At 59.9% G+C, this 22,475-nt stretch overlaps 3 protein-coding genes across 8 annotated transcripts; 2 read left to right on the forward strand and 1 right to left on the reverse strand.

Moving 5' to 3' along the window:
• Positions 1–7,854: 7,854 nt before the first annotated feature.
• Positions 7,855–15,609, forward strand: Slc49a3 (solute carrier family 49 member 3). Of its 6 annotated transcripts, none has more exons than XR_007110570.1 (10): positions 7,855–8,057; positions 10,362–10,553; positions 10,733–10,946; positions 11,102–11,178; positions 12,403–12,540; positions 12,622–12,738; positions 13,165–13,317; positions 13,520–13,677; positions 13,954–14,059; positions 14,707–14,844. XR_007110570.1 is itself a non-coding variant. In XM_047567212.1 (10 exons), exons 1-10 carry the CDS (start codon positions 7,935–7,937, stop codon positions 14,709–14,711), a joined length of 1,287 nt encoding a protein of 428 aa, XP_047423168.1. In that variant the 5' UTR covers positions 7,855–7,934; the 3' UTR covers positions 14,712–14,844. The 6 variants fall into 6 exon arrangements, 4 of the variants coding, with proteins under 4 accessions (XP_047423168.1, XP_047423165.1, XP_047423166.1 ...); XR_007110569.1 differs by having other exon boundaries at positions 14,621–14,756; XM_047567212.1 differs by having other exon boundaries at positions 13,950–14,059.
• Myl5 (myosin light chain 5) lies at positions 15,099–21,006 on the reverse strand. Its single transcript, XM_047566054.1, has 7 exons — positions 20,944–21,006; positions 18,052–18,195; positions 17,844–17,919; positions 16,955–17,059; positions 16,469–16,547; positions 16,012–16,060; positions 15,099–15,487 (listed from the first exon to the last, which is right to left on the reverse strand). The coding sequence occupies exons 1-7, from the start codon at positions 21,004–21,006 to the stop codon at positions 15,389–15,391; spliced, it is 615 nt and encodes a 204-aa protein (XP_047422010.1). The 3' UTR covers positions 15,099–15,388.
• A 298-nt stretch (positions 21,007–21,304) lies between these two features.
• Positions 21,305–22,323, forward strand: Atp5me (ATP synthase membrane subunit e). The gene is made up of 4 exons (XM_047566587.1): positions 21,305–21,409; positions 21,706–21,760; positions 21,862–21,960; positions 22,242–22,323. The coding sequence occupies exons 1-4, from the start codon at positions 21,374–21,376 to the stop codon at positions 22,265–22,267; spliced, it is 216 nt and encodes a 71-aa protein (XP_047422543.1). The 5' UTR covers positions 21,305–21,373; the 3' UTR covers positions 22,268–22,323.
• The last annotated feature ends 152 nt before the right edge of the window (positions 22,324–22,475 follow it).

The following is a 22,475-nucleotide window of genomic DNA, read 5'->3' on the forward strand; positions in this document are numbered from 1 at the left end:
GAAGTTGAAATTTAATCCCCAAATTTGGAGGGCAATTCAAGGGACCCGGAATAGTCAGGTAATAAGAGAGAAAATAGGTGGGATGGGTTCCTCAAACTGAGAAGCTCCTGTTGCAGAAAGCACTACCAGCAAAGGGGAAAGACCCCTGGCTGGAGGAAAGTCTTGCAAATCACATCTAGCAGGGACTTGTGCCTAGACTGCGTGGAGACTGTGAGGATATGAAGAAGGTAGAAGCTCTTGCAACTCAACAATGAAAATGCAAATACACAATTAAAAATGGCAAGAGGGGCTGGGCTGGGGCTCAGTGGTAGAGTGCTTGCCTAGCATGTGTGAAGCACAGGGTTCGATTCTCAGCACCACATTAAAAAAAAAAAACCTAAATAAGCAGAATAAAGGCACTGTGTCCATCTACAATTAGAAATATTTAAAAAATGAGCAAGAGAGCTATGCACAGTGCCCATCTACGATCCCAGCAACTCGGGAGACCAGGGCGGAAGGATCGTGTGACCAAGACCACCCTCAGAACTTGGTGAGGCCCTAAGCAACTTAGCAAGACCTCATCTTAAAGTAAGAAGGGCTGGGGATGTGGCTTGGTGGTTAGGCACCCCTGGGTTCAATCCCCAGTACCAAAAAATAAGGCAACAAGTGACCCAAATAGAAGATTTTCCAAAGAAGGGACACAAATGGCCAACCGGACCATGTGAAGATGTCCAGTACCACTGGCCATCAGGGAAATGCAGATCACCAACATGAGACACTACTGCAGACCCAGTAGGACAATATCACCAACAAGGTGGGCAAGGAGTCTGGGGCCATAGAGAAATCTGATCCCCACACACCGTTGGTGGCGATATTAAATGTGCACGTGCTTTGGAAAACGGCCTGGCAGCTCCTCAAAGTGCAAATCATGAACCCAGCACACGAGTCCACAGTCACAGGTGCAGAGCCAGGAGTCGTGAAAACAGTGTCCACACGAGACCGGCTCACGAGTGGTCATAACAGCCCCCAAGTGGAAATGTCCCACCTGTCAACTGGCTGAAGAATGAATGAATACAAAGTGCACGCCCAGACACTAAACACCGCTGGGCAGTAAAAGTGAGGTGCTGACGCTGGCCGACGCGGAGGACCCCTGGAGACCTCTGCTGAGGGGAAGACGCCAGTCAGAGGGTCCTGTGGCTACATTCACACCAGGACCCAGAACAGGTAGACCTGCAGGTGGAAGGCAGGTGGTGGCCACCAAGGAGGGCGGGACTGCCTGCCAGCGCAGGTCTCTGGGGCGGTGAGATGTCGTGAGACCACTTGCCGTAACACTGACCCAAATCTGCCACCTGAACACTTCAGTGGGTGCCTTGTGTGGACAGGAACTCTCTCAACAGAGCTGCTACTTAAGCAATGACAACGAACTGATAAAAAAGAAAATGCTTCATGTTCTTCCTCTGGGGACAAATACAGTTAGACAACCCAAGCCACTAACGCTGGAGCACCGCTGCCCACGCGGCTCACCAAGCACGTAAACAGCACCGGGCACTCTCCCGCCCCACTCACCAGAAAAGCAGAGTGCTTTCATACCCACTGCGAGACACCCAAACCCCAGTGTGTGCACACCCATGCACAAGTAGATACCCACTTCCAACACAGTCCAGAGAAAGTAATAAGTATCCTGTAGCACATGTGCATAGAATCGTCACGCCACGCCACACAGAGAAAAATCCGCAATTTCACACCTGAAGGAGAAAAGAAAGTGAATGCCTGTCTCGCTTCGCATACCCATTAGACGGAACACACCTGCACACACGGAGCCAGATGCCGTCTCACGAGCGGCCTGTCCAGAGGCCATTCTCTGTGAGCAGCTTGAGTTCTTGCAGGATCCCAGCCTCAGAACCAAGCAGTATGGCCAAGCTGGGGTTGTCTGTCTAAGAGTCGCCATGGGAGGGGAAAGCCAAAGCCACCATCCTGGAGACGTCCCAGGGTGAAAGGGACACTGTGACGTGTCCATGCACACTCTGGAGTAGAAATCAGGCTTCTCTGAGAGGAGGAGAGGGGTCACCAGCAGCCCTGGGAAGAAAGGCTTTCCGAATCCCAGGCTCTCCTGGAATGTGAGCCACCTGCAGCGCCTGGATGGGGCTGTGGAATCGGAAGGAAACCCAGGGACCTTCGCCTCAAGCAGTACCCAGCTCGCCCGGGGCCAGGGTTCCAAGCGTCCTGCTCAGGGGTGGGCGGGGCACTGTGTGGGCACCTGGCTGTGAGCAGAGGGAAAACCCAGCCCGCATCTCACACCGCACAGAGTGGAGGCCCACACACAGATGCCCACAAGGACCCAGAATACACAGCCACTTCACACCACGTGCACACTAGAGAGAGACCGTCTCACACCACAGCCAAACACATGTTAGTTCAAAGCAGCTTCCAACCCCGATCCAGACACACGTGCTGCAGATGAACGTCAGGCCCTACACAAAAGCCAGACATGCAGAGCACTGCTCGCGCTGTGCACGCGCACGAGGCTGCCTGCCTCACTCTGCGTGTACACGAGTGAGAGAACCCCGGCCTCCACCCTCAAGAGATGGACAGGTCCGAGGCAAGGGCAGATGCCAGGGTGCATCTTGGGGTAGATGGGGGAGCCGGCTAAGACTCTGGGGAGGCAGGAGTTGGACACCCTCTGCTGGGGCCAGCTGGAGCCCAGGCAAGAGTGACTGGCAGAGCCAGCCCTGGCTCAGTGACCGACAAGCTCACATTCCAGTGCCATTGGCCACCTGTTTTTGGTCGCTCAAGCCCTTCCACACCTGGGGATGAAGTCAGGTTTTCATTCCCAGGCAGTGAGTCTGGATCCTAAATGCAACTTGGCCCCGGCTGGCCGCCTGCGTGGGCTGTCAGCAGCTGGGCCAGAGGAAGCTGTGAGGGACAGGTGAGTCACGGGGACGTGGGGAGCGAGGTGTGCTGCTGGGACAGGTGGTGCAGGTGTGCGTGCAGCCTGCCTAGCAGGCTGAGCGAGGGGCCCGGGCAGGAAGGCCAGCCTCACCTCCTTGGTTTCGCCAGGACCTGTGCCTCCCTGTGCTTCCTCCAGGCGTCCAGGTGGATAGACAGGCTCCTGCCCTCACAGCCCCGACATTCCCGGGGAGGAGCAGGAGAACCGAGTCAGCAAGCAGGGTGGCCACACCACCTCACAGTGGGGTGTCCAGAGAGGGTGGCCTCGCAGCTCTGGCCGGCAAGGCAGCCTCAGTTGGTGCCTCTGAACAAGACACCATCAGGGAGAAGCCTCGGTCAGGGTTAGTTCGGGATGTTGGCAGAAGTCCACATTTGGTTAAGAGGCGATGAGACATTGAAGGTGGATTTACCCATGATGGGGTGGAATGTTATAGGAGCTCTGAAGGCCATTTCCCCAGAAGGCAATGGGTGGCCTTGTGCGGTTGCCAGGGGACATCTGTGGCCATTCCAAAGGGGAGAGGACACACTGTGGCCCGCTGTACCTGGATTCAAAATGCCAGCAGCTCAGATGCTTGTGCTGAAACTCTTGTCGATTTTGAAGCAAAACATGGAGTGGAGAGAGGAACCACTGCTTCTGAGACTTCACACTCGATCTTAGAGTTGAGCTTCTTATAAGACACCGTAGATTCCCTCGCAGGTGTGAGACGTGGCACGGCGCCTGGCACCGCTGCGTGCCCCCCGGGGTGATGTCATGCAGACACACAGACAGCTCCTGCCTCCTTCCCTGCTCAAGGGTTGCAGCCTGGCAAGGTGCGGACCATCTCCAGCATCACCAAGACCCCCTTGGCCCCTCACAGCTCGGCTCTCCTAGTCCCTGTCCCTAGCAACTGATACCCAAGGCAGGACCTTTTGACTCAGTGGCAGTAGAACGGAAATTGAGTCAGGCCAAGGCAACCTGCAGGCAAGGCTTCAGCTGGAGGTTGGCTCAGGGGGCAGCACTGATGGAGCCACCCAGTTGCTCCCCGAGCAAGGGAGACATGAGCTGTCGTTGCCTTGCTGGGGTGGCCTGGGGCCTGGTGAGTTCCACTGGCCCAGGGCAGGTTCCAAAAGATGTTTCTTCTCACAGTGACCTGTCTGGAGACTGCTGGGCTGTCCTGCAGCTGGTCTTTGTCCTGTGCCCACACCTGGCCTGTGGCTCCATCTGGGCCGATTGGCAGTGCTGAAGGGCTTTGGATACTTGGGCTACTATCACTGCTGGACAAGCCCCAGGGTGGGTGGAAGAAAACACCCACTAGCTCCCATGAGCAATCATGGCTACACACAGGAACCAGTAGAATCTGACCCAAAGAGTAAGGTGACCAAGGGGACAGGCCTAACATGAAGATGAAAATCCCACTCCGATAACCCACCAGATACCTGTAGGCCCACGGAAGAGCCAGAGGTCTTCAGCAAAAGGGGCCTTGCAGTTCCTGAAGACAGCTTGGGCCTCCATTGTCATCATAGCCCACGCACCGGAGGTGGGACCTGCCAAAAAGCCCTAGAGGGCTAGCCATGTGTGGCCCAGCTGTGTGACCTCCCAACAGGCAAGTCTTGATCGACTCAGAAGAGGTCAAGCCAGCGGACTTATTTAGTGTTTTCTCAGTAGCAAACACTCTGCTTCTCTGGTTGGTAGGGTCTCGTGACCCATCTGTTGAACAGAGCAGGCGGTGGAGGAGCAGCAGGCCCTGACGCAGAGGGGACTAGTTCGCTGCAGCTGGGGTCATTCCCCGGTCCCAGCCTTTTGTCCTGTCTCGTCGCCCTGACAGATCCACCCAGACTTGATGTGCTACCAGTGCCTTCTTCCTGAGCTGTGTTCCATGCTGTGGACGCATGCAGCTAGCTCAGGGGTCCTGCTAAGGAACTTCAGGGTGTTTCCGGTTTTGACTTTCGCAAAGAAAGTGGCTGTGGGTCTGATACAGGCTTTTGAGGGGTACATGCAGGAGTGAACTGCTGGCTTATGCAACAGCCGATGCTTACTTGTTTAAGAAGCGCCGCCTTGTTTTGCAGAGCCTCGACAGCATCTGGTGCTGGGCTGTTCTATTTTAGCTGTTCTGAAAGGCATGTGGTGACTACTCACAGTGGTGGAACTTGCATTCTCTGGTGGCTGATGAAGCCAGGCCTTGTCCCTGTGCCCTCTGTTTATCCTCTTCCATGAGATACCTCCTCATGTGTTTTGCCCACTTTCATACTGAATGTTTTTAACTGTTGAATCATACACCCTAGCTACCAGTCCTCTGTGGTTTTCAAACATTTTCTCTCATTTTGTGTGTATGAAAATCTCTGATGGGAGTTACATCAAACCTGTAAGTCAATTTAAGGAGAACTGGCCTCTTTACTGCGTTGAGTTTTCCAATCCATGGACATAGTATGCCTGTTTATTTGGTCTTTTTGATTTCTTTTGTTAGCATTGTATAATTATTAGCATTCAAGCACTACACCTCTTTTGTTAAGTTTATATCTGAACATTTAATTTTCTTTGAAGTAATTAAAATGTATTCTTCCCTTTTTAAAATTTTTTAGTTGTAGATGGACACAATACCTTTATTTTATATATTTATTTTTTAACGTGGTGCTGAGGATAAACCCAGTGCCTCACATGTGCAAGACAAGAACTCTACCACTGAGCCACAACCCCAGTCCCTGTACCCTGCCTTTAATTGTGTTTTTTTCACATGCTCTGTGTTGACACAGTTCGTAGAAATGTGGTTCATCGTGTGCTGATCTTGTGTGCCTTGCTGAACTCACTTGCCCACCCCAGACCCCTGAGGATATGGGAGGAGAAGCTTGGCCGAGACTTGGAGATGCAGGAGCAGCCACTTGGTTGCCCTGTTTTGGGGTAACAAGCTGAGACTTTCCTAGGCCTGCAGCTGGTCAGGGGCAGAATTCTACCTAACCAGGTCCTTGGCAGCGACACCTCTGCTGTCCCCTCCCCAACCGCCAGGAGTGGTGATGGACATGGAAGTCCTCAGCCCCAGGCAGCACCAAGCCCTGGGGGAAGGCTGTGGGCACGCCTCAGGGTTAGGGTTGGTGGATGGACGGAGTGGAGGCACGTGAGTGAGGAGGACAGGACAGGGGAGGTGCAGGGGACAGAGGCGAGGTGACACCAGTGGCTCTGAGCAGGAGGACCAGCGGGCCCCTTCGGAGGTCTGAGAGGGCTGCCCTTTTGGGGTGCCCTGGGGAGATCCCCATTTCCCCTTGGTTATTGGACAGGACTTCACAGAGGAAACACCAAAGTGAGGGCTGGGGTCGTGGCTCAGTGGCAGAGCACTTGCCTGGCATGTGTGAGGCGCTGGGTTCGAGTCTCAGCACCACATATAAACAAATGAATGAAATAAAGGTCTGTCAATGACTAAAAAAAATTAAATAAAAAAAAGAAACCCCAAAGTGAGTGACTCCATCTGACGTGAACTCGACCCCAGTAAGAACACACAAGGGCTGGGACCATGCAACAACTTGTTCAGAGAGGGATGTGTGGCAGGTGGCAAGTAAGAGGTAGAAGGAGACGAGAGGGAAGGAGGAGCAGGACAGCCTAGCTGAGTGTCGCCTCCCTGCCAGACCACTGCGCTCCCAGGCCTGTTGCTCCCAAGCTTTTGGGAGACCTGTAAATCTATCTTGTGCCTGTTAATTAGCCCACCAATAAGTAGATCAAGAAAAGAGAGATATGGCATTAAAAAAAAAACAACCTATAATTTTGGGGACTTTCCGTCATCTTCTACTGATCAGCAGATGATGGCGACTACACGAGCCTGAGGGGTGGAGGAGGGCCAGACCACCATGAACCATCTGGAAGCCCCAGACTAACCCAGACCAACACCACCCCCACTCCGCCTGCACCCACCCCGTCAGACCTCTTTACAGGAAGAGCCAGGGACCCCGGAGCGGGGGCACATGATTTCTGGAATGTGTGCTCTTGCTCTCCTGAGCCTGATACCACATCTTTGTGGACAGTGCTGCCAATCTTCTTAAAAAATATTTTTAGATGTTGATGGACCTTTATTTTACTCATTTATTCACATGTGCTGAGAATGGAACCCAGTGCCTCACACAGGATAGGCAAGTGCTCCACCACCGAGCCACAACCCAGCCCCCAGTGCTGTCAATCTTACCTGTGCCGCATTTCAAGGACCCCACTTGCCCGGAATCATTCCCTCACCCTGGTTCCCTCATCCCTGGGAACTCTTCAGATCAGAACCCTCTTCCAGAAACATCTCCCGCAGCAGTGACATCTGTCCAACCCTTAAGACAAAGAGCAGGAGCAGCCTGCTCCTGACTAAAGCGGTCTGCTTGAGGGACAGGAGACCTTGCTGGGGAACCGGTGCTCATGTCTACCGAGGCTGGCCCGCAGGAACCAGCCAGGCCCAGGCCCAGCGAGGCAGGCTGGCATCCCTTCTACCTCCCACCCATAGGCCTCACGGGAGACAAACAGAAACCTGCCCAGCTGCTGGGCCAGCTGTCCCCAGGGAAGCAGCAGACAGCATCCCAGTGGGAGGATGGGCTCTTCAGGCCCAGGTCTCTTGTCCTCTTCGGCTCCCACCCTCCCTTCTTCCCCAGGGGCAGGTGTAATGACACTCTGGATTCCAGGCTCTTTGCACACTGACACCTGTCTCCTCTTCCAGGCTGGCCTCTAGCGTCTCGCCGCCGCTTGTCTGGATCCCAGGAGTTTGGGGGGCAAAGAGACTTCAGGCCCGTGTTCCTGCATCCACCCCCGCGAGCGCGTTCAGGCCGGTGCGCACAGGCCGTGACCCGAACGGCCCCTGCGGGCGGGGACTGATTCCTGCGTTTGAGGCCGGGATCCCCACCCTGCTCCGGCACCGCGCCGGGTGCAATTCCGCCCACCGGCCCCTCCCACACGGCGCAGCGCCCTGCGGTCGGTCGGGGTGGGGACTGACCCCATGCCCCGCCCCGCCCGGCGCCGCCCGGCCAGCCTACGCCGGCGCCCTTAAGTCCGCGGGGGACCCAGGGCCGCAGCGATGGCAGGGCCGACGGGAGCAGCGCCAGAGGCCGCCGGGGGCGCTCCGCGAGGCCCCCGCGCCTACGCGCGCCGCTGGGTCTTCCTGCTGGTGGTCAGCTTGCTGAGCTGCTCCAACGCCACGGTACCGGCTGGGCGGGCGTGGGAGCACTGGAGCCAGCCTGCCGCACTGTCGCGCAGCCCTGGGGTCGGGGCCACGCCTGTCCGTTGCTTTGGTGCGGGGACCCTGGGCCTGGGGCTCCGGCGCCTTCTCCTGGACCACGCTGGCCCCCGAGTCAGGGGCCGATGTCTGTCCCAGTCTGTCCCGGCCCCAGGGCCTCGGCAGTGGGCACCTAGAGGGACCAGGGGGAAGATGGGCTTTGCCAGTTTCAGGTGTGCCACTCCCCCGCCTATAGCTTCCCAGACTCTCTGCAGCCCCCAGCTCTGCAGAGGCCTGGGCTGCCTCACTCACAGCCCCTGTACTCGGGTGGGCTGTGGGGGACCCTCGCTTCCCCTGTGCCAGGCCTGGCCCCCTCTCCGTGTTACTTGAACAGGCATCCATAGCACCTGGGCACACCTGAGTGGAGGAGGGCTTCCAACCACCTCACCACCGCCTGACTCAGATGTGACTGAACGGGGTGGGCTGTGATGGGGGCTTGCGGCTGTCAGTATGCGCCCCGGGCTGCGGGCTGTCAGTATGCGCCCCGTCTGCAGGCTGCAACAACTCCAGAAACCGCTCCTCTGCCAGAGCCGCCTGGGGGAGCCCTGACTCACTGCTGTGGCCTGGCCCCCAGACCCCGGTATCTAGACAAGGCTGTGAGTGTGTGTCTGAGGGTGCACTCGGACATCCTCTGGAGCTGCTTCTATGGGTCAGAGAAGCTCCTGGGGTCCTGTCACTGTGGAGCAGACCAGAACTGTGATTCCTGCTTGGGTGCCACTGGGCTTCATGTTTTCCCTGGCCAGGTTCCTGTAGCCCTGGCTCACTTTCCGCAGCTGGTGACCAGGGCTCCCAGGTGCAGAGGGGACAGGTGGCACAGAGCTTGGGGTGAGGCCTGGGGACGGCCCAGCATTCTGAACAGGGCTCCCTGTGGGGCAGCTGCCCGCTCTGCAGGAAGAGGAGGGGTGAGCAGGGCAGGGCTGGGAGCTGGTTGAAGAATTTCTTGCACAGCAGGTAAGTTGGACAAGCCGTCCCCGCCATCTGTGGGCCACAGCTCTGGTAGGAAGATGGATGGAGCTGCCGCCTGCTGTCCAGGGAGGGGCTCCATTCAGTTCTGCAGAGCAGACCCCTGTCGACTGCTGGGTTAGACCAGGCAGGAGGCAGCTAGGCCTGCTTCCGCTCTTTCTGAGCTGGGGATCAGCCCCTGCACTGTCCTGAGGAAAGAGGAGGAAAGTGTAGCCCTTGCCTAGCTGGCCATCTTGTAGGCTCTACAGCGGGAGCCGGGCTCTCACTGCCTGCCCCGGAGGGTGGGCCCTGGAGCTCTGGTGTCCTGAGTTGGTTCATGGGGAACTTGGACCAGACACACCCTGTGGCTGGTCGCTGTGCCGCCCTCCTCCCCCACTGGGTTAAGCCTCTATGACCCATGACTCCTCCTTTCCTCCTACCCCCTCACCTCTTCCAGAAAGCCTGCCCCACAGCCCAGTGTGGTGAGTGTGCTGTTTGCTGAGAACCCGTGGGTTGCTCTCAGCATTCGATAATTCCTATGGTTAAAGAATGTCCTCTGTCCTGGAGATGGTCTCACCTGCGGGACCCCTGTCTCCCGTGGGGTGGGGCCCCTCACACAGTGGAGGCGTTTCTACCTGAGAGTCCATTGCCCAGCTTGCAGACAGACCACCCGCCCCCAGACGTTCCAGGTCTGAGCTCTGCTGTCCCTTTGGCTCTCTCCTCAGCCTGCCAGGCCCTTCCTCATCCCTCTGGGTGCTGCTGCCCCACTCCTCACACCCTGGCTCTCCATGCTTCCTGCCTTTGCCATCTGGATGTCTGGCATGGCCTCTCCAGCACCCACTGACCGCTCCGGCTGTCTCAGCATAGGGCTCATCCATGCAGTGGGGGCCAGGGCTGCCACCTCCCCTCACCCCAATGTCCCTTGCCTCCAGGCAACTCCGTCCCTCCGAAGTTCTCTTGCTGCCTCTCTCTGCCCATGTGGCAAGTCCCAGCTGCCCACCTGCCCTTGCACACCCACTGTCCACACAGTGCTTCCCAAAGGGTGGGTGCTGGGCACTCTCCCTGCTGACACCCCTCAACCTTTCCTCGGGGGTCAGGTCCAGTCCCAGGGGGCTCCCGATGCTGTAGACTCTGACCAGATCACCAGCCTCTGGGCTGGTCTGGCTTCCCACTGCCCTCAGGCCTGCCCACGCTCTCCTGCCAAGGGCTGGCCCGGGGGCAGCAGGCGGCCAGGGAGGAGCGGTGGGGCAGTGCCTTGGGCCCTCGCCGACTCCCCACTCCCCGCAGCTGTGGCTCAGCTTCGCCCCCGTGGCAGACGTCGTTGGCCAGCACTTCCTCCTGTCCGTGGCACAGGTCAACTGGCTCTCGCTCATCTACCTGGTGGTCTCCATCCCATTTGGCATCTTGGCCATCTGGGTCCTAGACTCGGTGGGGCTCCGAGGGGCGGTGAGTCAGACCCCACACCGTGACCCGCCTGAGGTCAGCAAGGTCCCCTGCATTTAGGGGTGGGTGCACGACCTTCTCCCCAGACCAGGACCCACCAGCCCTGCTAGTGGAGTTGCCAGGGCAGTGGGGTGACTGGAAATTGGGATGTGTCCTGTGGGCTGGGGCTGGTCATCTGGGGACAAGGGGAGTCTGAGTCTGGGCTGTCCCTGCAGACCATCCTGGGTGCATGGCTGAACTTTGCTGGGAGTGTGCTCCGCGCCCTGCCCGGGGCGGCTCCCTGGATCCTCAACCCATTTGCCTTCCTCCTGGGTGGCCAGAGCCTCTGTGCTCTGGCCCAGACCCTGGTCATCTTCTCTCCAGCCAAGCTGGCCGCCTTGTGGTTCCCAGAGCACCAGCGAGCCACAGCCAACATGATCGCCACCATGTGTGAGTCCCAGGGCTGAGCCTTCTGCCTGCCTGGGTCCTCGGCCCCTGAGCTCATCAGAGGCCACAGCGCCAGAGGCAGGAAGCCTCCCCCTGGGCCGGGGCTGAGGCTGGCCGTGACGGAACTGACGTGCTGCTTGGTTTATCTGCCCACCCAGCAAACCCCCTGGGCATCCTCGTGGCCAGTGTGCTGTCGCCTGCCCTGGTCAGGAAGGGAGAAGGCATCCCCCTAATGGTAAGGGAGCTTGAAAGGTGCACATGCGTGGTGTCTCTCTGCTGTGTTTGTGCATGTGCTTGGTGTGTGGGGCAGTGTGCAGGTGTGTCATGTGTAAATGTGTGCTGTGTTCATGTGTTTGTGTGCATGTGTGTAGTGTGTGCACACGTGTTGTGTGTGCATGTGTGGCATGCAAATGTGTGCATGGTGTGTAAACACTTGTGTGTGGCATGTACATGCATGTGCATGACGTGCATGCACGTGTAGTGTGTGCATATGTGTGGTGTGTACATGTGCATGGTGTATGCATGTGTTTAGTATGTATGTGTGTGGTATGTGCATGTGCATGGTATGTGTAGCTGTGTGGTGTGTATGTGTGTGGAATGTACATGTGTGTGCATGGTGTGCATGCATGTGTGGCATGCATGTGGTGTGTGCATATGTATAGTGTGTATGTGTGTGGCATGTGCATAGCGTGTGTGCATCTGTGTGATGTGTATGTGTGTGGTGTGTGTATGTGCATGATGTGTGTGCAGCTGTGTAGTGTGTATGTGTGTGGTGTGTGCTTGTGCATGGTGGGTACAGCTGTGTGACGTGTATGTGTGTGGCATGTGTGTACATGGTGCACATGCATTTGTGGTACATGGCATGTGTGCAGTGTGTACATGTGTGTGCATGGTGTGCATGCATATGTGGTATGCATGTGGTGTGTGCATGTGCATGCTGTGTGTGTAGTTGTGTGGTATGTGTGTGGTGTGTGTATGTGCATGCTGTGTGTGTAGTTGTGTGGTATGTGTGTGGTGTGTGCATGTGCATGGTGTGTGTGCATCTCTGTGGCGTGTATGTATGCAGTGTGTGCATGTGCATGGTGTGTGGTATGTGTGCACATGTGCACCTGCACCTGAGCTCTGACATACCTGGGTGTGTTTGCATGACCTGCTTCCTGTGTGGTTGTGCAGCCGGCCCTTAGGTGACTGAGTCTGTTCTGGAGGGTCAGGCTGGCCTTGTTAAGGTAGGAGTCATCCTTGAGTAATATTTCGAAAGCCAGGGCTCTGCACGAAGCCTCCAGGAGCAGGTGAGGGTGGAGCAGAGCATCCCACCACAAGCCCTGGGTTTGCTGGTGTCTCTGGAGGTTGGAGGGTGGGCCAGAGCCCATAAAGGGGTGAGAACCTGGGTCCAGGGCAGGGAGGAGGCACGTGGGCACGATTACACGTGTGGCTGTTTATGACCCCCGCCCTCTCCCAGCTTGGAGTCTACACCATCCCCGCAGGCCTTGCCTGCCTCCTGGCCACTGTCTGCCTCGGGGAGAGTGTACCCCCCACCCCACCTTCTGTGGGGGCTGCCAGCTCCACCTCAGAGAACTTCCTCCAGGGGCTCAAGCTGGTGAGTGTGGGGGACTCCAGGGGTGGGAAGGCCCTGGCCGGAAGCACCTGGGCTTCTGGGCTGAGAGGCGCCTCCCTCCAGCTTCTGCGGAACAAGGCCTACGTCGTCCTGGCTGTGTGCTTTGGGGGTGGCATCGGGGTCTTCTCCAGCTTCTCGGCTCTTCTGGAGCAGATCCTCTGTGCCAACGGCTACTCCAATGTGAGTTCCTAGCCCTGCCCAGCAGGGACCCTGCCTCTGCTAGGGTCACCCACTGCCTCTGAGTGCTCACTGTCCACACTGGAAGAAGACACTGAGGAGGGGCCAGCTGTCGGGCTCCACATCCCTGGGGCATGACTCCACACACTGACCTTTGACCTTTGCCCTGTGTCCTCTGGCTCAGAGCTGGGTGTGGACCTGGGGCACGTTTCCCCCTCTGCTTTAGACACAGGGCGCTGAGGGCCTGGGGGGTGTCTCTGGTGACTGGCCCTTCTCCCTAGTGGTCTGCACAGTACTGAATCCCACCCTGGCAGGCAGCCAACAGTGTTGTCCTGGTTGGGCCTTGGATACTGTCCTGGTCACAGCTATGTCCCAAGGAGCTCTGGTGGCCCCCTGTCCCAGGAGGGTGCCTGCACTCCCCCTCCTCAGGAGTTCTCCGGCCTCTGTGGGGCTCTCTTCATCGTGTTTGGGATCCTGGGGGCACTGGTTCTTGGCCTGTACGTGGATCGGACCAAGCACTTCACTGAGGCCACCAAGATAGGTCTCTGCCTGGCTTCCATGGCCTGTGTGGCCTTCGCCCTGGTGAGCGTCTTTCGGATCTGAGCTCCTCTGCAGGGGTTGCGGGGTGCCCGGGCAGGTGGTAAGGGCAGGGGTAGCTTGGCCCAGGCAGATGCCTGGCCTCTCCTGCTGGGGGTCTCTGGGGGGTGGGGCGTTGCTGCCCTCTAGCTGGGTACCGAGTTGGAACTGCTCCCTGCCGTCTCCCCTGCCACCCTCCTGCTCCCAGGTGTCCCGGCTGCAGGGCCAGGCCCTTGCAGTGGCCGCCATCTGCTCCCTGTTTGGGTTCTTCGGCTTCTCCGTGGCACCCGTGGCCATGGAGCTGGCGGTTGAGTGTGCCTTTCCTGTGGGTGAGGGTGCAGCCGCGGGCCTGGTCTTCGTGCTGGGGTGAGTGTCTGCCTGCCCTGGCTGCGTCCCTGGGCCAGAGTCTCTCCCCGGGTTCACCTCAGGCCGCGTGGCCCAAGCCTGTTTGGGAAGAGAGTAGCCTGTCTGCTCTGGTGAGGGTGGGCCCTGGGCAGGCTTGCGGCTTGTGGACTGGGCTTCATGCTGCTCTGTGACCCCTGTGCAGTGGGCAGCTTGAAGCTGGTCCCTCCCAAGTGGCATCTTGCTCTGGTGGGTGGGCAGTGCTGTTGCCCTGGCTGAGGGCCATGCGTATCCAGGCAGGCTGAGGGTGTGCTCATCATGGTCCTGCTGACAGCACTGACCACACGGTCGGCAGATCCGTCTGTCTCCACCTGTCAGCATGGTGAGGACCCGCTGGACTGGACGGGTGAGTGTCCATGCCCATGTCCCAGGGCCCTCAGAGGGCAGAGGGGAAAAGGCCAGGCCTGGCCAGTTGAGGAAGCCCTGAAACCTCCCCTCCTGGACCCTCTCTCTTGGTGCCCTTTACGTGCCGTGGCACAGGGGTGCAGGATGGGCCACACACTTCTGGGCTCAGCAGGTAGATGCAGCCCAAAGACCCTGATAGAAACCCAACCTCGATACCTGCTGGTGAGCTGTTTTAGGGCCAGGAGAGAGAAAGAGAAACAGAGACACGGGGTAGAGATCTGAGAGGGGAAAAGAGAGTCAGGGACAGAGACAGAGGGACAGGGACAGGGAGACGAGAGGGATCCCGCAGGTAGGTCAGAGCTGGGGTGGGCAGCAATGACAGTGGTGTGTCAGGCACCCATGTCCTGAGCCCGCCGCCCTTGGCACAGGGCTGGTGACCCCTGGGTCTGTCAGGAGAGGGGTGGGGCTGTTTCAGGGCTGCTCTGTGGTCGTGGGGTTCAGATTCCCTGGGCTCTGGCTGCTTGGGCCAGCTGAGGGAACAGAGCTGTGTTTGTGTCCCCAGTGTCCCTGCTGCTGATGGCCAGCCTGTGTACCCTCTTCACCTGTGTCTTGGTGCTCTTCTTCCACACCCCGTACCGGCGCCTGCAGGTTGAGTCTGCAGGACCCCCGCTACCCTGGACATGTGCCCCAGAGCCGAGTGCCACAAGCCCAGTTCTGGCCCCAGCGCATGAGGCTCCAGGCTCAGCTCCCCCAGCTCAGAGGCTGCAGGAAGCTCTTGGCCCTGCCTCCTGCCTTCAGGAGCCCCAAGGACTCACGGAGACTGTGACCAGGGGTGTCTCATGAAGGGATGGGGAGAGGCAGTCACTGGTCACTGAGGCTGTGACCACAGGCTCAGGGTTCTCACCCAGGGCATGGCAGGATAGCGCTATGGCCCCTGGGCAGATTGTATGGCTGTAGCAAGAACAGCTGCTACTGTGCGGACACCAGCCAGGGAGGACAGCCCAACGCAGGGCAGTGTGGGTCAGAGGGGTGGCCTGGTACAGCAGCAGGGGCTGAGGGGGAGCTGGGTAATGGGGTCCTGAGGGCCACAGTATGGAGTGGCCCTGGAGTGGACAGGTGTGGGCACCTGCTAGGAGGAGCCAATTCCTGAGCTCACTATGCTCACCTCTGCTCACTATGGGGTGACTGTACGCTGAGCCTGGTTACAGGACAGGTGGGCAGGCTGCCAGCAGAGGGGCCCCAGGCCAAAGCAGAGACAACTGGGCAGACACTGGCAGGCAGGTGTGTGGGTCCATGTTTATTGAACTGCCACAGCCTGGCGGGAGCAGCCTCACTCCTTCTCCTCCCCGTGGGTGAGCACGTAGCTCAGCGCCTTATAGTCCAGGTTGCCTGCTGCATCGATGGAGGCGAACTCCAGCATCTGGTCCACCTGCGTGCAAGCGGTTGGTGGGTTCGGGGGCCAGACCCCGTGGAAGTGGGCAGTGAGAGGTCCCCAGGCCTCAGCTGCCCAGACGCTCTGAATTACAGGTGCTGAACTCCAGGGGCTCCTAGTGCTGTTTCTCTGCCAGGAGTGGGGAGGTGGGGGGCGAGGGGGCGAGGAGGGGGCGGGAGGGGTGAGAAGCAGGGTGAGGGGTTCACAGACAAGCAGGGCTGGCCTGCACCCTGTGCCTGAGCTGGTCAGCAGTGCTCAGGGTGGCCGCCTGGGCAAGGTAAAGAATGGGGGTGGAGTTCTGGAGCACAGGTGGGGGTCGGCCTGTCCCCCTCAGGCTAGGACAGTGAGCCTGTCCCTCAGCGGGGACAGACCACTGACTGGTGAGCAGCTTCCAGCCCTGACCTTCCCCGGAGCTCACTCCCACAGGAGCCCTGCCCAGGGCCTGTTCTCAGTCCTGCACAGCAGCTGCTGCAGCCTGAGGGCTGGTGTCCTCCGGCTGCCCTCTGTGGCTGCAGGCCTACCTCAGTCGCAGTCATCTTGTCAGCCTGGGACATCAGCAGGCGCTTGATGCTGAGGGACAGGAGGCGCAGAGGAGTGGTTAGGCCTTGAGGCTTCCCTAACGAGGCTGAGGGTGGAGTGGGCTCCGTCCACCCCCGCCTTCCCAGTGCCTGGTGGTCACCCAAGCCCATCCTGACCCCCATCAGCTGCCCTCACTCCTGGGGAGGTGTCTTGTGGGGCTGCAGTGCTTGGGAGGGAGACCAGAACACTCCCTGTCTCCAGCACCTCGTGAGGTGGCCCTCTGCAATGGGGCCTCCATGTCCTGGTTCTCGGGCACTGCCCCACCTGGGTGGGCTGGCCCCTGGGGTCATCCTGAAGGACTCAGCTCAGGCCGCGGCAGGCCCTGGGCTGGAGAGACAGGGAGAGGGCGGGGTGTGGTGCTGCAGCCCCTCGGCCAGGCCCTCCTGCAGCCGCACTCACTACTCCTTGTGGATGCTGCCTTTGCCGTCGGGATCCAGCATCTTGAAGGCATTCAGGATGGTCTCCTCAGTGTCCGTGCCTGCCACAAAGAGGCCATAGGGTCCCCTACTGCCCCAGGGCTCTGAGCCGCTGCCCCACAGCATCCTCTGCCGGGAAGCCTTCCCACTCCTGAGTCCCAGGGAACCTGTCCGTTGTTCCCACCTGAGGGAACTATTCTCAGGGTCCCCAGCATCAGCCCACGCCTGCAACTGGAACCAGGGATCTGGGAGTGAAGGACAGAGCCACTGGACAGCTGGGCAGACGCAAGGTCTGGAACTCGCATGGCTCTGGGTGGCTGACGGGCTTCTCAGGGCACGGGAAGATACAGACCTGGACGTGCAGCGTCTGGATTTCTAAGCACTGGGAGCTAGCCAGGCACATGCTCACTGCGGGCAACTGGCCGAGGGCTGCCCAGGAGTGCTCCCCTGCTAGGGGCCAGGAGCTCACCAGTCAGCTTCTCCCCAAACAGGTTCAGGAACATGGTGAAGTTGATGGGCCCCGAGGCCTCCCGGAGCATGGCATCCAGCTCGTCATCCTTGACGTTGGTCTTGCCTGTCGCAAAACCAGGAGGAGGGTTCAGCAGGGCAGGGCAGGAATGTCCTCCCTTGCCCTCTGCCCGTGTTGACACTGGCTACCCATTCCTGTTGTTCTTCAGGGTGACCCCAGAACAGTGCTGGGCTCTTGCGGGAGGTGCCCTCAGCCAGGTGTGTGGGGCCCAGGCTGGGGAAGGTGCATTTACCCCAAACCCTGAGCCTGGGGCACAGCTGCTGAGGAGCGGGGAGGTCAGAGGTGGGCAGAGGGGAGGTGTCTTTTCTGTATTCAGGCATGAGGAGGTTGAGAGGGGACTCCCTACCACAGGGAGAAACCTGCCTGCCTTCCCCAGCTCCCAGGGCAGGAGCAGGAGCCTCAGGCCTGGCCAGCTGATTTACCCCCATCCTGTGGGGGATTTTGGTGGAGCAGCTGCGAGTGCCTGGGTGGGCTTGGAGAGGACTGGGGACACTGGGTCCAACGTGACAGGGTAGACAGGCCTCCATGGCCTCTTCTAGCTCTGTGAGGCTGGGTGGAGGCAGGGTGGGCTGTGCCTGCCACGAGCTGCAGCTGCCACATCCCACTAGTGGTGTCCCCTCCTGGGATCCCCTGCCCTGAGCCCATCCCAGCTGCTCACGTGTGGGCTGTGGGCAGCCGCGGGTCTACCCTGGGCATTGTGTGCTGGCCCTGAGTAAGCCAGGTATGCAGGGCACTAGGCCAGCCTGCAGGACCAGTGCCCTTGCTCCACTCAGGAGAGAACAGGCACGTCCAGGCTGATGTCACACGCTTGCCCTCCAGTGGTACCTACCCAAGGAGGCGTAGGTGTCCTTCAGGTCCTCCTTGTCGATGAAGCCGTCTCGGTTCTGATCCATGAGAGTGAATGCCTAGAACCCAGGTGGCTGGTCGCACTGCTGGTGGCCCAGCGCTGCCTCAACTCCACTGCCACGCCCAACCCCTCACCCACACCAAGGGACAGGCAGCCACAGGCCCACCAGCGGGGTAGGGGACAGACCCACCTCCTTGAACTCCTGGATCTGGGTCTGCTCGAAGTTGGAGAAGACGTTGGAGGACGCCCTCTGGGCGCGCAGGGCCCCACCCTCCTTCTTCTTGGTCTTCCTGCTGGCCTGAGGCAGGAGGACGGGACTGAGGGTCCCAGCCAGCTGGGGGAGCCCCAGGATACCCCATGATTCAGCTGAAGGGCCCTGGCCAGCTGGGGCCCCAGGGCAATCCCAAGATTCAGGAGGCTTAACTCAGAATGGAGAGGATCAGGCAGCACGGTGTCGCCAAGCCCGGGTGTACGGGGGACAACAGGGATTCCTTAGGCCCTGGAACAGCACAGGGCTCAGACTACCTTGCTGGGCTTGGCCTGGGGGCTCCAGGACAAATGGACTCCATGAGCAGGCCTGTCCTGGGCACCAGGTCTCCTGCAGGCCCCATGCTGCCCCGACTGTCACCAGGTGGCCTTGGGGCATGCACTTCTCACGCCCACACCGAGGTGTGTGTTCACACGCTTATACACACACTCACACGCACACACGTCACACATGGCCTGCACACACACTCTCACATGCCCCTGCCCAGTCGCCTGCCTGGCTGCCGGCTCACCATGCCTGGGTCTCCCTGCCCAGGGCACGGGTCCTGCCTGTCTTAAGCTTCTGCCTAGTCCCCCAGGACACCTCAGACTTCGGCTGCCATTCCCTACAAGGACAGGCTCAGGGAACCCCAGGGGACTGGACAACTGCAGAGAGAGCCTAAGCAGCCTGCCGGTGACTCAGACACCCCTCTGCCCCCAGGCACCAGGAGGCTAGTCTCCAGGGCCACCTGCCAAGTTCTTGGCCAGGACCTGGGGGTTGAGAGCCCTACTGGGCCCTGCTGGGCTACAGGAACTGCAGGCCCCAGAGGAAGGTCGCCTTTTCCAGGTCTGCACAGAGGTGCTGCAAGTAGCCCAAGCGCTGCTGAGCACACTTGTTTTATTTATTTGTTTATTTGTTTATTGGTCCTGGGATTGAACCCACTTGCTAAGTTGCTGAGGCTGGCCTCGTACTTGCCATCCTCCACCTCAGCCTCCCACGCTGCTGGGATGACAGGTGTGTGCCACTGTAAGCACTTGGAGCATACACCAGACAGGGGGGCCTATGACCCTGGCCTGACCCTCTGACCTCATGGCGGCAGCTCCTTGGCTGCCCATGGGGGATGAAGTTTCTGTGAGGCAAGAGATTTGGGGGTGGCCAGGCTGCCCAGATGACCTGGCGGGGTCATCTTGGTCCCTAGGTCTCCCTCCTACTGCCTAACCTGATGGGCAGAGTTCTGGGAAGGAACATAGCCTCAGTCATAAAGTTCCCTCCCAGGTGCTGCTACCCAAGACCCCCAGAGTCAAAAGGGTCTTCAGGTAGGACTCTGTGGAGGCATCGCCTGCCTGGGAGGACCTGGGGGAGACAGAGAGAGCCAGGTGTCGGGGCTGGGGACCAGGAGCCAAGGGCCCCCCTCCTGGGCCGGGCTGGGGGGCCCTGCAGGAGTCCTGGCTTGGCTGCTGGCTGGAGAAAGCTGCAGATCCCCAGGGAGCACCCTGGCCCAGGCTGAGCTGGGCTCTAAAGATAGCGACACGGACAGGGACGTCAGGATTCTGCACACATCTGACCCCAACAGGTGCAGAGGCTTCCTGAGCCAAGCCAGACCCTCCCTCCCAGCCCTACCCCGCAAGATGCCCTGACCCCAGCCAGTCCAGCAGTGCCAGGGGGCTTCCCTGGGTGGCCCTGTGTGCACCCATGTACGTGTATGTGTTGTGCCCTGGTCCCAAAAGCTGCTGGTATGTCCTGTCCCCTGTTGTCGCCTTGGGCCCCAGAGACACTTATTTTCAATTCTGGAAGCTTGAGCTGCTGAGGAGTGCAGTTTATTTTAAAATCCAGTGAAGAGAAACCCCACTCGGTCACCTGAGGTCATCTGGCCAGTGGCCTAAGGGCAGGAAGGGGAGGGGGGCTCTGCAAGCTACTGATGTCTGTGTGGGGCACTTGTGGATTCCCCAGGAGCCATGGGGGTGAGGAGGGCTGGGCTCTGGCAGGAGTCCTCAGGGGCTCCAGGTTGGCTTCATCCAGGCAGAAGAGCAGTCGGCCCCACTGGATTGGCCTGGTGTTCCCATCTCCAGCCCTGAATTCCAGCTGGGGAGGCCCAGGGCAGGGATTCCAGAGCAAGCTGGGAAAGGGGACAGGCTCTGCTGGGGCCCTTAGAGTGCCAGGGCAGCCGGGCACTGGGTCTCCCTCCAGGACTGCTGAGCACCTAAGAGCGTGGGAGTTTTCATTGCATTTATTCACTTTAGATTCAGTTATGTTCTTTTTGGAAACAGGAATTCGAGGAAGGGTAAGGAAAGGTGGAATTCCCCAATTTCCGGGGCTGGTGGGGTTATGGACTTGGATAGGACACAAGCCTTGGCCCTCCAGACTACCTGCCCTGTAGAGCAGGGTAGAGGAAGCCCAGAGCACAGGTAGCGTCCAGTAGGCATGAGGTCACTGCGGGGGTAAGGTCAGCTGATGGGGTTGGTGGACCACTGGGTCACGGATGGCCCCATTTCGGGCAACCCCAGCCACGGCTGGCCCAGGTGGGGGGAGTAAGTAGCCATTCCGAGAAGCAGAGGCAAGCAGAGGCTGGAATAGCGCCTGGGTCGAGGTGCACCTGGGAGCTCACAGCTGTGGGTTCTGAGGGCTGGGTCGAGGACCTGGGGGGCCTCGCTCGGGGTGGTCTTTCCAGGAAGAATGCAGCCCCTCCTGGGGTGGGAGTAGGAGGGCAGAGGCACTCAGGAGGAGCGGTTGCAGAAAGGGCCTGCAGGTCACTGGCTAGCTGCACGCGCTCCGTCGGGTCACTGGTCTGCGGCCACCGAGTTCCAGTGGGCAAGGACTCGGCTCAGCGCTCGGCACCCAGTCGCCGCCCCGGGGCACGCCCGCGCTCCAGGCCTCGGACCCCTCCAGCACGCGCTCCATACCGCAGGTGCGCGCTTCCCAGGGCGCGCACGCGCAGCATGGGCTTCGGTTAGTTCTCTTCGAGGTCCAAACCCCTGCGGAAGGCCCGGCCCGCGCGCCCAGGGCCGTGTCGCTTGGTGCCCTCCTTCCGGGGTAAAGAACGCAGCCCGCGCACCGCACCCTTCCCTCCCGGCCGCGCGCAGCCTCCCCTTGCGCACGTGCGCGTCCGTGACGTCACCCGCCGAGCGAGGGCGCTCTGCCCCCTCCAGCCGGCAGAGGGCGCCAGCTCCACCGCTCGGGCTGCACTCCGGCCCTCCCGCGGCCTTCCGGGCCCCTGCGGAGTTCGCCTCCGCCTCGTTTCCGCTTCCGGTTCAAGGTCAGGGACAAGATGGTGCCGCCGGTGCAGGTCTCTCCGCTCATCAAGGTGAACCCGGCTTCGTGGCAGCAGCGCGGTTATACAGGCTGCGACCCCGACCCCTGCCCCGCGACGCTCACCCCCAGACCCTGCAGGCTGCGACCCCCGCCCTCCCCGACCCTGCAGGCTGCGACCCCCGCGTCCCCGCCTTCCTTCGTCCCCCACCCGCAGGCTGCGACCCCCGCGTCCCCGCCCTCCTTCGTCCCCCACCCGCAGGATGCGACCCCCGCGTCCCCGCCCTCCTTCGACCCGACCCTGCGTGCCGCGACCCCGCCGCGCGCTGACGCCTGTCCCCTGCCCCGCAGCTCGGCCGCTACTCCGCCCTGGTCCTCGGCGTGGCCTACGGAGCCAAGCGCTACAGTGAGTGCCCGGCGGGCGGGCGGAGGGCCGGGGCTACAGCTGCCCAGTCCCTTCACGCAGCGTTTTCAGGGAGGAAGTTAATTGACGCCCCCCCCCCCCAGGCTACTTAAAACCTCGGGCGGAAGAGGAGAGGAGGGTCGCCGCGGAGGAGAAGAAGAAGCAGGATGAGCTGAAGCGGATTGAGAGAGAACGGGCAGAAGGTAGGAGCGAGTCTTAGGCTGCCCACCCCATTTCGGTGGAGGGAAGCGCTGCCGCCCCGGCCTGCCCAGTGCAGCGACTGCCCTGCAGGGAGCAGCCCTGGAGGGTGGGGGTGCGCGGGCCCCAGCTTGTTAACCCCACTAGGTTGAGTCAGGCCGAAGGGAGGGGAGACCCAGGAGCCATTTTCGTGCAGTGGGATTCCTCGAGTTGGATTCTGGATTAAAACCTGAACTGTTGAGGGGGCCTCGTGAGTGACCTGAGAGTGTGTTTTCTGACCTTTCAGCCCAAGATGACAGCATATTGAAGTGAGGCACCGAGCCTGCCTCTCCCCAGCCAGCAGATGAATAAAGCTTCTCCCTGTGTGATGCCTGGCTCCTTCTCATCACTGCTCAGCTGGTCGGTCTCCTGGACTCTGCCCAGCAATTGTGTTTTCTCAGGGTGGGGCACTTCCAGGGGATTTCAGAGAGATCAATCAGCACTACCCATCACAGACCCAAAATGCAGCTCACACACAGAG

The sequence above is a fragment of the Sciurus carolinensis genome, chromosome 10, assembly GCF_902686445.1.
Source record: "Sciurus carolinensis chromosome 10, mSciCar1.2, whole genome shotgun sequence".
NCBI classification, from domain to species: Eukaryota; Metazoa; Chordata; class Mammalia; order Rodentia; family Sciuridae; genus Sciurus; species Sciurus carolinensis.

Excerpts from the sequence above, each read along its gene's own strand:
- Slc49a3 (XM_047567209.1), top strand. The coding sequence starts at position 7,935 with ATGGCAGGGCCGACGGGAGCAGCGCCAGAGGCCGCCGGGGGCGCTCCG. Across the intron at positions 12,739-13,164 it reads GTGCCAACGGCTACTCCAAT|GAGTTCTCCGGCCTCTGTGG; the intron begins GTGAGTTCCTAG and ends CCCCCTCCTCAG. Across the intron at positions 14,060-14,620 it reads GGACCCGCTGGACTGGACGG|TGTCCCTGCTGCTGATGGCC; the intron begins GTGAGTGTCCAT and ends TTGTGTCCCCAG.
- Myl5 (XM_047566054.1), bottom strand. The coding sequence starts at position 21,006 with ATGGAGCGCGTGCTGGAGGGGTCCGAGGCCTGGAGCGCGGGCGTGCCC. Across the intron at positions 17,920-18,051 it reads AGATCCAGGAGTTCAAGGAG|GCATTCACTCTCATGGATCA; the intron begins GTGGGTCTGTCC and ends CCTGGGTTCTAG. Across the intron at positions 16,061-16,468 it reads GGCAGCATCCACAAGGAGTA|CATCAAGCGCCTGCTGATGT; the intron begins GTGAGTGCGGCT and ends CCTGTCCCTCAG.
- Atp5me (XM_047566587.1), top strand. The coding sequence starts at position 21,374 with ATGGTGCCGCCGGTGCAGGTCTCTCCGCTCATCAAG. Across the intron at positions 21,761-21,861 it reads CTACGGAGCCAAGCGCTACA|GCTACTTAAAACCTCGGGCG; the intron begins GTGAGTGCCCGG and ends CCCCCCCCCCAG. Across the intron at positions 21,961-22,241 it reads TGAGAGAGAACGGGCAGAAG|CCCAAGATGACAGCATATTG; the intron begins GTAGGAGCGAGT and ends CTGACCTTTCAG.